This window comes from Amblyomma mixtum, chromosome 7, assembly GCF_055824585.1.
Source record: "Amblyomma mixtum isolate Tamu chromosome 7, ASM5582458v1, whole genome shotgun sequence".
In the NCBI taxonomy this organism is placed as follows: domain Eukaryota; kingdom Metazoa; phylum Arthropoda; class Arachnida; order Ixodida; family Ixodidae; genus Amblyomma; species Amblyomma mixtum.
In genome coordinates this window covers 140332250-140344494 of record NC_143018.1, presented here as the reverse complement: position 1 = coordinate 140344494, position 12245 = coordinate 140332250, and the positions used below count along the sequence as shown (strand labels likewise).

At 51.3% G+C, this 12245-nt stretch overlaps 1 protein-coding gene across 2 annotated transcripts in view; it reads left to right on the top strand.

The window, feature by feature from the left end:
• The window catches only part of LOC149337713 (uncharacterized), an 83365-nt gene that overhangs the window by 34068 nt on the left and 37052 nt on the right, over positions 1-12245 (top strand). For both annotated transcript variants that reach the window (XR_016284421.1, XM_089553480.1), the window contains one exon: positions 8935-9136. Coding sequence is in view for 1 of the 2 variants with exons in the window: in XM_089553480.1 (XP_089409606.1) it covers positions 8935-9136 (202 nt within the window). In the remaining variant the exon portion in view is untranslated. The remainder of the gene's footprint in view (positions 1-8934; positions 9137-12245) is intronic.

The window sequence follows — 12245 nt, the reverse complement described above, 5'->3', positions numbered from 1 at the left end:
AGTCTGTAGTTCCAATTTCACAAAAAGTGTTGACATTTCTGTTTGAAGCGCTTGGCGTGCGACACAGACATTGCAGTGCCAGTGTTTCAAACTACTGAAATGTACGGAAGTGTCCTCTCGGATTAAAACCTGAACGCCGCTGCGTGTGTATTGTGGGAATGGCCGCGCCAACTCAACTCCAGTACTCAGCTGCCGAGAAAGTGGACATTGTGCTCACTTATGTCATCGCGCAAATGGACGCGGAGCTGGCATCCAGACTGTATGCTGCCCAACATCCAGGTCGTCGTGTGCCGACTCGTCCCACATTCACATCGACATTTAATCGATTTAGGACCCCTGGATCAGTCCATGTTCAGAAAAGGAAAATACGAGCCAGTGCAGCCTACGATTTTGACATTGATGTCCTCGCTTACGTCTCTGTCAGGCCGGAAGCAAGTGTCAGGGAAATAGCAAGCGCATGTGGAGCGAGTCCGACTTCAGTTTGGAGGTCGCCTTCAACACACAGCTACCACCCATATCATGTGAGTCTTCACCAGGAACTGACACCAAATGACTTTCAAACACTGCTTGATTTTTGCAACTGGTGCCTGATTCAGTGCGACGAAGACCCGAGATTTCTCCACAGAGTGGTTTGGACGGACGAGGCCCAATTTTGCAGGGATTCGAATGTCAATTTGCACAACGCCCACTATTGGTGCGCTCAGAACCCGCATTGGCTACGCCAGCACAAGCACCAGGCAAGATGGTCAGCAAATAAATGTTTGGTGTGGCATTTATGCCGGCCGTGTAGTCGGTCCTTACTTCATCGATGGAAACCTTACAGGAAAGAAGTACACAGACTGCGTTCTAAAGGCGTTTTCTCTGAGTTTGCCTCAGAGCTCCCACTCGCAGTGTTAAAAAAATTGGCTGTGGCTTAGCTTGGTTAAGCCCGGTAATAGGAAAGCAATATCCGTAGCTCAACCATATATATCCGCTATATATCAATATCCGTAGCCCCTTGACCCCTCCCCGGATCATCGTCGGGGGGGGGGGGGGGGGGGGGGCGTGAAACTGTACACGTCGAGCGTCTTAAGCCCTACTATGACCCGACAATTCTTTCGTCCTCGTAAGTCGCCAGGATGGCTTCTTTTCGCCGGGGAGGTAACTGTAAAGGGAACGACCGGCAGCCGCTCACGCGGTGGGACGAAGAGGTGAAAGAAGTGCTGCGCTGGCTTCTGAGTGACTCCTGGGTGTGTGCCTGCCGTGACGCATCTTCGATCAACGACCTCCGTCTTGCGCTTCGAAGACGCTCCTGTACATGTACGGTATTTAATGGGTATTTTTAGTATATTTTTAATGCATTATAAATATGCTAAGCGGGAAAAAATGTACTTTTCACGTATTTTAAAGAACGTTCAATATATTATTCGTAGCACACTTAGAAAGCATTCGTATTGCAGTTTAAGCATAGGGACATAATAATGCTAAATAAATATGAAAGTAATAGAATATGTTTGAAATGCATTTTCAGCGCATCCTCTTTTTCACTAAGGGATGCTCTATAGTCCAGTCGATATATTGCTTACAGGCTGCGTTTAGATGCGACAAAGCAGCAGCCCAATGACACAGTACGTGCAAAGGGACAACGTGACTGCATTGCGCTTATTGGTGTCCGGTACTGACAGGCAGGTTCAAGTTCCGTCTCTCCTGGCCCTAGTTCAATCGATAAAATAGAAACTGCGTTTGATCATCATCATCAACCTGGCTATGTCCACTGCAGGACAAGGGCCTCTCCCATGTCTCTCCAAACAGCCCTCTCCTCTGCCAGCTGCGGCTTCCGTATCATCACAAATTTCTTATCTAATCCGCCCACTTAACTTTCTGCCGCCCCCTGCTATGCTTGCCTTCTCTTGGGATCCACTCAGTTACCCTTAAGGACCAGCGGTTATCTTGCCTTCGCATTACATGCCCTGCCCTGCCTTGCCCTGCCCAGGTAGGCAGGCAGGGCAGACAAGGCAGGCAGGGCAGGGCAGGTAGGGCAGGGCAGGCAGGGCAGGCAGGGCAGGCAGGGCAGGGCGGGTAGGGCGGGTAGGGCAGGCAGGGCAGGGCGGATAGGGCAGGACAGGGCAGGGCAGGCAGGCAGGCAGGCAGGCAGGCAGGGCAGGCAGGCAGCCAGGCAGGCAGGGCAGGCAGGGCAGGGCAGGGCGGGCAGGGCGGGCAGGGCGGGCAGGGCAGGCAGGCAGGCAGGGCAGACAGGGCAGGGCGGGTAGGGCGGGTAGGGCAGGCAGGGCAGGCAGGGCAGACAGGGCAGGGCAGACAGGCAGGGCAGGCAGGGCAGGCAGGGCAGGGCAGGCAGGGCAGGGCGGGTAGGGCAGGCAGGGCAGGCAGGGCAGGCAGGGCAGGCAGGGCAGGCAGGGCAGGCAGGACGGGTAGGGCAGGCATAAAGTCCCTAGATAAGCTTTGCTAAGTAGCGACAAGTCCCTCCTCTCCTACCGCCCTTTCCCCTGCGGATCGCGTCGTCCGCCATGTTCTTCCTGACGCGCTCCGATGGCGCGGTTGTATGCACTGGAACGGCGGACCTTGCAGAGTCGCGGCTTTGCTGTAAGGGGCAGTGAAAAATGTAGTAAATGAGCTTGGTATGAGAAGAAGGGAAACGTGCCAGTAATGCGCTCCGAATGTGATTTGCGTTCAGTTTTGTCGGAGACAGCGAGTGCGGCAAAACTGCAGTTGTGGTGCGGCGGCCAGTTCGCGAGAGAACACGGACACGCGTGCAACTTTATATATAGCATATTATTGCAAAGACTACCAACGGCGGTTTGTGGCGGTTTGCGGGGCAGTTTTGCTGGCCGGTGAGAGAATATTGACGGGACAGCAGTGCATTTGTTTCTTTATGCTAAGCTTCCTCAGAATTATGGGCTCGAATTGATCTTCAGTAAAATGGAGCTTTAAAGAAGGGTAGTCGTATTAGGAATATATATGAAGATGAAAAATACAAAAACCTAGCTGTGCAGGTGAACACACTGAAGTCCCTTCATGAATTTCTAGGACAGACGGAAGCCGATGTCTGCGGGGTGCCGGTATGCACGAAATAATTACGGTGCTGCCTCGCGGATTACTTGTATGGTGGGAATAGAATGAAAGGAATATTATGGGCATTGGATGCTGAGACTGACCGTTGGTTTCGCACAGCAATAAAATTCCTTTGCGCCCGCGTCACAAACTTTTGGCACGTAGAGCACTTGTGCAGCAGACACTCCAATAAATCAGACATGCTATGCGCGAGTGTGAACACATGTAAATTCATCTAATTGGAGCCCGAGTTATGTACACACCGCCAATCTTTAATAGTACCGCGCGAGCGTCGACTGGACAACGCCTTATCATGGCGCGGAGCGCGAATCAAGCGAGAATAAGCGCATTTGTTTCAGATGCACTAGTTATCGCTCGTTTTGCCGCTCAGCGCTGTCATCAGGCGCTGACAAGCCGGCTGGTCGACGGTCGCGCGGTACTATTAAAGAATTGGCAGGGCGTACCGCAGAACACTTCGCAAGAGGTTACGGTTTCAGGGCGCATTACTGAGCGAAAAGGTTTTGACTACTTGATCTCAATGGACCAGCTGCAGTAGGTGCCGGAGTGGGGCCGTAGGCTGAAATACGCGCGCATACTTGCACTGACATGCATGTTTACGAAATGACAAAGGCGGACAGCAGTGCGTAATCAAACAATCGTCAAGCATAGTGCGAGCTGGGAGCTTTAGCAATTCTGACCCGCCAGCCAAAGTTTGCTACTAGAGCATCGAATCTCAACGATGGAAAACAGGAATTGAGCTTACATCGTATAACTTGCTAGAATTCGCCAGCTTGAAATTTTTTCTCCCAATCCTGTGGAGCCACGCTTTCTGTCGCACAATATCGTTCTTCGCCAGCGGCACTGAAAACAACGCCAGACCTTTTCCTGACTGGGTTGAGTACCCGAAGGTGCAACTGCCCGGAATTTCGGCTGCTGCTGCGGACACAAAAAAAAGAGCCCGATAAACTAAAGTGACTTCCAGCAAACAGCGACAAATATAAAGTCACCTCCACTGAATGTCCGTGGCCAGCACAACTATACTGTCACGTTGTAGTGACGGCAGTCCAGCGGTCAGGAAGACAGCAACAAAACTTGCAAACGAAGCTCTTTATTTGTGCTGACTTGCGCCCGCAAAACAACTGAATCACTCGGCGGCGCCGTAAGCAACAGACGTGCTCGTCAGTAGCCGAACTACGAAATGCCGGCCGCTCGCGGCATCGCTCAATTTAAAGCCGGCAAGGAAACTTCGAGACAACCAGGTCAGGATCATCTACAGTAATCTGGAAAAACGTAGATGCAGCTCTGCACGACTGCGATCAGTGGAGGTTAGTCCGGGCGCTTCTCGCGTCACGAAGAAACGTAGCGTGCAAGCGCCGTCAAACTATGCAGCCGGACGACTTAGGAAGAACATGGCGGAACGGAAATAGTTCCCAACCGGAAGTGGGCGCTGTCCAATAGTGTGCGTCGGCGGCGCCGCAAACGTTTTCGATACTTATCTTTTTTTAGAAAAGCTCATAAAGGGACTTTAGGCAGGCAGGGCAGGCAGGGCAGGGCAGGCAGGGCAGGCAGGCAGGCAGGGCGGGCAGGGCAGGGCAGGCAGGCAGGCAGGGCAGGCAGGGCAGGGCAGGCAGGGCAGGCAGGGCGGTTAGGGCGGGTAGGGCGGGTAGGGCAGGCAGGGCAGGGCGGGTAGGGCAGGCAGGCAGGGCAGGCAGGGCAGGGCAGGCAGGGCAGGGCGGGCAGGGCAGGCAGGGCAGGCAGGCAGGCAGGCAGGCAGGCAGGGCAGGGCAGGGCAGGGCAGGCAGGGCAGGCAGGGTAGGGCGGGTAGGGCAGGCGGGGCAGGCAGGCAGGGCAGGGCAGGGCAGGCCAGGTAGGCAGGCAGGCAGGGAGGCAGGGCAGGCAGGGAAGGGTGGGTAGGGCAGGCAGGGCAGGCAGGCAGGCAGGGCAGGGCACGCAGGCAGGCAGGGCAGAGCGGGTAGGGCAGGCAGGCAGGGCAGACAGGGCAGGGCAGGCAGGCAGGCAGGGCAGGCAGGGCAAGCAGGGCGGGTAGGGCAGGGCAGGGCAGGGCAGGCAGGGCAGGTAGGGCTGAGATCTGGGCGAGTTGGTATGCATTCATACTGGTGAACAGCGCAAAAAAGGCGGGACAACAACAAGACAAGCGCTGACTATCAACTGGGTTTATTGAAGGACGGAAGGGTATATATACAAAAACATAACACAAAGAAGTAAGAGATAGTGTGAAAAGGGCCGTGAAAATCAAAACTTATGTCACATGTGAAGTGATATAATCCAATTCCTTGTTGCTAAGTGCCACGGAAGGACTGCTGATGCATTCGACACCTTGCCTGTGGATGTGATGCGCTTCCATTATTTCGCGCGTGAGTTTATCTTTATGGCGGAACAGAACTTCGGTTTTCTTGTACTCCGGTGCGCACTTGCACTTTTTGCAGCGGAACTTTGTGCGCGGAAGCCCGCCGTCCTGTTCCGATTTCCTTTCTTGCTCCCTTTCATGATGGCATTTGCACTTTTGACAATGAGCGGCAACGTGGCTAAGAGGGCCACTTTTCCTTGTGTTTTCATGCTCCATGAGCCTTTTGTTTACGCATCTGCCGGTCTGCCCGACGTAAACAGCACCGCAAGAGAAGGGAATTTTGTACACCACGTTTTCTGCACATGGTACAGAGGGTGAAACATGGCGTACCTGGCAGCCTTCCTTCTTCTCTTCCTTAGCCTGTGCAACCTGCTTGCACATGGAGCTCAGTTTGTGGGGAGCAGAAAACACAACATCGACATCATACCTGCCGGCAACCTTCTTGAGACCGTGAGACAAGCCGTGCGTGTAAGGAACCACCGCTGGTCTTTTCACCTTCTTGCCTCCATTGGGTCGGCCATTTTTTACGAATTTGCTGTTTACGTCGGGCAGACAGGCAGATGCGTAAACAAAAGGCTCATGGAGCATGAAAACACAAGGAAAAGTGACCCTCTTAGCCACGTTGCCGCTCATTGTCAAAAGTGCAAATGCCACCATGAAAGGGAGCAAGAAAGAAAATCGGAACAGGACGGCGGGCTTACGCGCACAAAGTTCCGCTGCAAAAAGTGCAAGTGCGCACCGGAGTACAAGAAAACCGAAGTTCTGTTCCGCCATAAAGATAAACTCACGCGCGAAATAATGGAAGCGCATCACATCCGCAGGCAAGGTGTCGAATGCATCAGCAGTCCTTCCGTGGCACTTAGCAACAAGGAATTGGCTTACATCACTTCACATGTGACATAAGTTTTGATTTTCACGGCCCTTTTCACACTATCTCTTACTTCTTTGTGTTATGTTTTTGTATATATACCCTTCCGTCCTTCAATAAACCCAGTTGATAGCGCTTGTCTTGTTGTTGTCCCGCCTTTTTTGCGCTGTTCACCAGTATAGGGCAGGTAGGGCAGGCAAGGCAGGTAGGGCAGGGCGGGTAGGGCAGGCAGGCAGGCAGGGCAGGCAGGGCAGGGCAGGGCAGGCAGGCAGGGCAGGCAGGGCAGGCAGGGCAGGCAGGGCAGGCAGGGCAGGCAGGGCAGGGCGGGTAGGGCAGGCAGGGCAGGGCAGGGCAGGCAGGCAGGCAGGGCAGGGCAAGGCAGGCAGGGCAGGGCAGGCAGGGCAGGCAGGGCAGGCAGGCAGGTCGGGCAGGCAGGTCAGGCAGGGCAGGCAGGGCAGGGCAGGGCAGGACAGGCAGGCAGGCAGGCAGGGCAGGCAGGGCAGGGTGGGTAGGGCGGGTAGGGCGGGTAGGGCAGGCAGGACAGGGCGGGTTGGGCAGGCAGGGCAGGGCGGGTAGCGCAGGCAGGCAGGCAGGCAGGGCAGGCAGGGCAGGCAGGGCAGGCAGGGCAGGGTAGGGCAGGCAGGGTTGGCAGGGCAGGCAGGGCAGGCAGCCAGGCAGCCAGGCAGCCAGGCAGGCAGGCAGGGCAGGCAGGGCAGGGCGGGTAGGGCAGGCAGGGCAGGCAGGGCAGGCAGGGCAGGGCGGGTAGGGCGGGCAGGGCGGGCAGGGCAGGTAGGAAGGCAGGGTAGGACAGGTAGGGTAGGACAGTTAAGGAACTACTTCATGGGAAACAGTGTTAGAAGCTTTAGTCATGTCGAAGTACGAGGGGGTACCCAAAAGAAACCGGACTTATTTTTGTATGAACTTATTTGTTCACATTTTCAGCACAGACCTTCAATATCCTTCAAAGTACTCTCCACTTACAATGATACGTTTGTCGAATCTTTCATTTCATTTCTCAAAACATTGTTTAAATTCATCTTTTGTGATGCTTGACAGTCCCTCCGTCGTTTTTTTCTTCACCTCAGCAACATCAGCGAAACGCTTTCCATTCACCTGTCTTTTCATTCTACGAAATAAAGAAAGTAGCACGTGGCAAGGTCGGGTGAGTATGAGGGTTGAGGAACAGAGGTCAAGCCAATTTTGGTCCGAATTTGTCGTAGAGACAGGGCTGTGTGAGCAGGGGCATTACCATGGTGGAAAAACCAGTCACCCGTCTGCCACAAATCAGGCCGCTTCCACCAAACACTGTTGCCCAATCTTTTCAAAACATCCAAGCAGAAAGCCTGGTTAACTGTCTGACCTTGCGGAACAAATTCTGAATGGACGACTCCTCTCACGTCGAGAAAACAAATCAGCATTGTTTTGAGGTTTGGTTTCACCTGACGAGCTTTCTTGAGGCGAGATGAATTTGGAGTTTTCCACTGGCGTGACTGTTGTTTTGATTCAGAATTTAATTCAGGAGCACTTGAGTTGTCCCCATAGCATCGTCCTTGAACGTCTTTCTGAATATCTCAAGAGTTTCCGTTCCACTTTTTCCGAGAAAAAAATCAGAGTTTCACCGGAGCACGCTGTTCACGAAAATCAGCCATTGCAAAAACGACGCTCACACAAAACATTCGTCACTCTAAAACTCTTCCTAAACTAGTCTGAGCTCCTTCAACGACGGCACTCGGCTTACTGACTCTGGAATGTTCGTTATATGTGCTCCTAGCGGCAAAACGCGGTACCACAGAAGCTGTGCCGATTCAAAAAATTAGTCCGGTTTCTTTTGGGTACCCCCTCGTAGATTGCATCCACCTGACCACGATTAAAGACTTGAGGCCCACTCTATCCGAGAAAACTGCATAAATTCGTTTCCATGGATCGTCTTATTAAAAAACCGTGCAGAGTTGTGATCGTTTGTTTGAAATATGAGCTCATGCGTTCGTGCATTACCATTTCAAAACTTTCGCAAAAGAAAAAAATTGCGGCACAGAACGAAAATTATTCAGATCAGAAGCATCACAAGACTTCAATACAGGAGCAACTTCTGACACATTCCAATGAGAGAGAAAAACACCAGTGCTGAAAGATGTATTGAACGAAAACATCTTCGACGGAGGTCCGTCTGGTTGGGTTTTTTGATAGTTGAGAGAAAAAACTGAGGCCAACCAATATTTTAATTTTGCCCAACGTTTCGGGACCAACTCGGTACCTTCTTGAGGGGTGACTAAAGGCACACTTTATTCACCCCTGAAGAAGGGACCTTGTTGGTCCCGAAACGTTGAGCAATATTTAAATATTGGTTGGCGTGAGTTTTTTCTTTTAAAGATGTATTGAACAAATCTTTCAAAGTCCTGCCTGGGCCACATAGGCCTGCAGTATTTTGAAATAAAAAAAACAGCGGAAATTAACAACGGCAATGCGTTGCGCTTATTGATACGCTCTATTGACTCGAATGTTGAAGTACCATTTCTCCTGTGACAACTCGAGTCGGTACATTGAATACAGACTTCATTTAGAGTTGACAGCCTAACAGCCCTGTGCGGCAGTATAGCAGAGGGACCGCTGAAATAAGTTGCGCTTATTAGTTCTTCGTACTGACACGCAGGTTCAAGTTCCGGCTCGGCTCGATCTACACGGATCAACACATTGAATACGTCTACCCAGGCAAAGAGGGCAGCACAGAGCCTTTAGCCTGGCGCAAATGGAACGACAAGGACAACCCTCTTGAGACAAAGGTCTCCGAGCATCGCGTTCGCTCTGGGATTCGTGTTCTTCGCATCACATCTGACGACCAATACCAACAGCAGGTAAGATTGTCCTGTGACTGCCTCCACTTCTGGTCCTGCTTTTAAGGCGGAAGCCGTTATTTCCTCATCGTTGTAAGCAGGAGTTGTCGACAGAAATGTCACGCTTTTCAATTGGTCGAAACGGTCGTGACGTCACAGTGCGCGAATTTCAAACGGGGCCAATTGTACTTTGGCTAGTAACCATGCTACCAATTAAAGGGATCGTATAGTGATGCTCCAAGTAAGTGAGACTGAGTTTAGTTAATTGCTCAATTACCAAATTAGCCTAATGTACCCTTCTAGTCAGGCAAGCTCAGTAAATAAAACCGATTAGGAAATTTGTTGAGTTCGGGAATCGAACCCCGATCTCCGGAGTGAAAGACGAGCATGCTACCACTCCGCCATGCTAGCTCGATGGTATGGAATGTACACAGGCGCGTCTAGTGAATACGGTGTCTTCGTTCACTCTCATCTTCCTCCCTTCCCGTTACGGCGAGGTTTAGGTGTCCACCGAGATATGCGAGACAGATACATTTCCTTTGCTCAAAAACCAATTTCCCGACGAGCATGGCGTACAACCGAACGGGCGATGGCATTCTGTGGACTCCATGGCAGCGTTGCAAAGCGCAGTCGCGTTCCACTCTTAGAGGCGTACCCTATCATCTTAACAACACATCAGTGACACAAGCAGCAACACCGCGCTTAAGGCTTTCGCCTCACCGCACTTTAGGTCAACAAAGTGCCCCCCTGAGTTTTTTTTTTCTTCGAAGAGGCCCTATGCACCGGGCGGCTGCCGAAGCCGACAATGGGGCGAGTTTAAATGACCTCATTTTAATTACTGCAGGGCGCGAAACACACGGAGTGAGAAAACAACGAGTCCTGTTCTCTCGGGCTTAGTGCGTGCCCTTCTATTTACCAGAAGCGTTCGTTGGTAGAGAGCAAAAGTAGATGTCGCTTGTTAATAGGCTTGGGTGAAAAAAACGTATTATGGCGTCCCTCTGCAAGGCGAGGTTCGGTGAGTGCTCTTTGCCATGGTGAAATAATAATGGTTTTGTGGTATTATTCGCAATTTTTGTTAGAGTGTGAGCGGCGTCATGCGAACACTCTTTGTCACCGAGTTCGGACCACACAGCGTGACACGTTGCTATGGTGCCTTGCAGTGACGCCCTCCGTTGCGTCGCTGTAAGCGACCATTATAACCGTGATGCAGTTCGACGGCTTTGCTCTCCTTGCTTTCCCATTTACTCCTATCGCGCCTTCGCTTTACGCCAACGCTTCAGACACTCACAGGAAGAAGACGCTACTTTTCCACTCAACAAATGTTGCACCATGCCTGCAGTAGCGATAAACCTCACATACTCGCTTAAGCACAATTAAGTAACGAGTACATAGCCGTAAAACAGTATGAGGATGGGGATTGATAACTAGCACATGAGCAAGTTCGGCGGCAGAATACAAAGGAGAAAAGAGAAACGGGCGACAAGAGTGGATGATGTTTGTTTCAGAGACTATTTTGATAGCAGCATAATGTCACGTAGTGGTGACTCCTGTCCGGAGAGCAGGAAAACGACGCAAATGGCTTTTAAAGAACACTCTTTATTTAGGCCGACTTGCGCCCAAAATGCGCTGAATAACTCGGCAGCTGCGCAGCAGCAAGGTTGCTCGGTGGTCGGCGAACTCGATGCCGCCTTCTCGGCCGTGGTCAATTCAACGCTGATAGCGAACATTCAAGTAGAGGATGCAAAGTTACTACAACATTCTGGAACCGCTTAGAATCAGCTCCGCCTGGATGCGATCAATCGAGATAAATCTGGTCTTGTCTCGCATCAAAAGTTAAGCAATAAATCAGCGTGCTAGCAGCTCTGAAGAATAAACACAGAAACACTGGAAAGATTCGCAGCAATAGCTTCTGTTAGAAGTAGCATCTTTGCAAATATTTCGACCACTTCACCTCCTGTACGACTTTATCCACTGCAGGGCACATGCATATTCCGTCCACCCAAAATTTAACCCTGTCCTATGCCAGCTGCTGCCATTTCTCGTTTATTTATGGCGAGGCGCCCATTGATAGCCATAGTCCTTTTGCACTGGTGAACTCAGAGCAGTGAACCAGGACAGAAAAAAAATATATTAACAAAAGAGTCACAAAAGGGAGATGGCGACAATGAATGACAGAAGCAGTTATCAGTCAAAAGGTGTTAGAATCCCAAGTTGGTAGAGCCGGTTTCTGCTGACAACGTTAAAATTGTGATTAAATAGATCAGGGCCGCAAGGTACCATTAAATTATACGTACACATCATTCTCATAATGAGGCTTAGTTCGAACGGTGACACGTCAGTTACTTGGGTTTGTCGCAGGGACCGTCCATATACCCAAAGATTGATCAAACTTCTAGGTATACATACAGTCAATGCTTCCATGTAAAAACTTGAAGAGATCGACTTGCGGCTACAGCCTAGACTCAAGTCGGTCAGTGCCTGAGCACGCAGGGCAGCCTTGTAATCGTCTCGAGGAGCACACATGCAGGCTAATCGGCAAATGGCATTCCTCACAAAGAGCTTCTGCGCATTTTCGAGAGTTGGCGAAGAGGTGCACATCAGTTTTCATACAAAGGAAGCACATTGAAGTCAGCACGACAAGTCTTTGGTACAGGCCAACACGGCATGCAGTGCTACATAGGACTCTGCGTCCACTGGTCACCGGGAGATGAAGGCAGCTCGTGAAGCAGTTGAACGAGATTTGTTTGCCGATATGAGAAAAATGCGCGCGGGAGCAGGTGAAAACGAGAAAAGCATGACTCACATAAATCAAGTACTTGAAGAGCTGAAGAAGGATTGTAGTGACGTTACGGCAGAAAATGCTTCACGAAGACAATAAAACAATGAACTGCCTGCTGAGTTTGATGCCTTTAAGAAGCACCTTGCGGACATTGGGTTCCGTCTGACGCACGCAGAACAGCACTCGAGAAATAACATATCAAAGAACGGGATGAAAGAACTGACCAGGATGTCACTAGCATTGTTCGTGACCTTGGTGAGCTTGCCGGTGTAGTCATTGCCCCTGACGACATGGAGCCTCAATTGCCACCGCGTCCCGTCCAAGAATGAGCCCAGTTGCATTGTTGTTCAT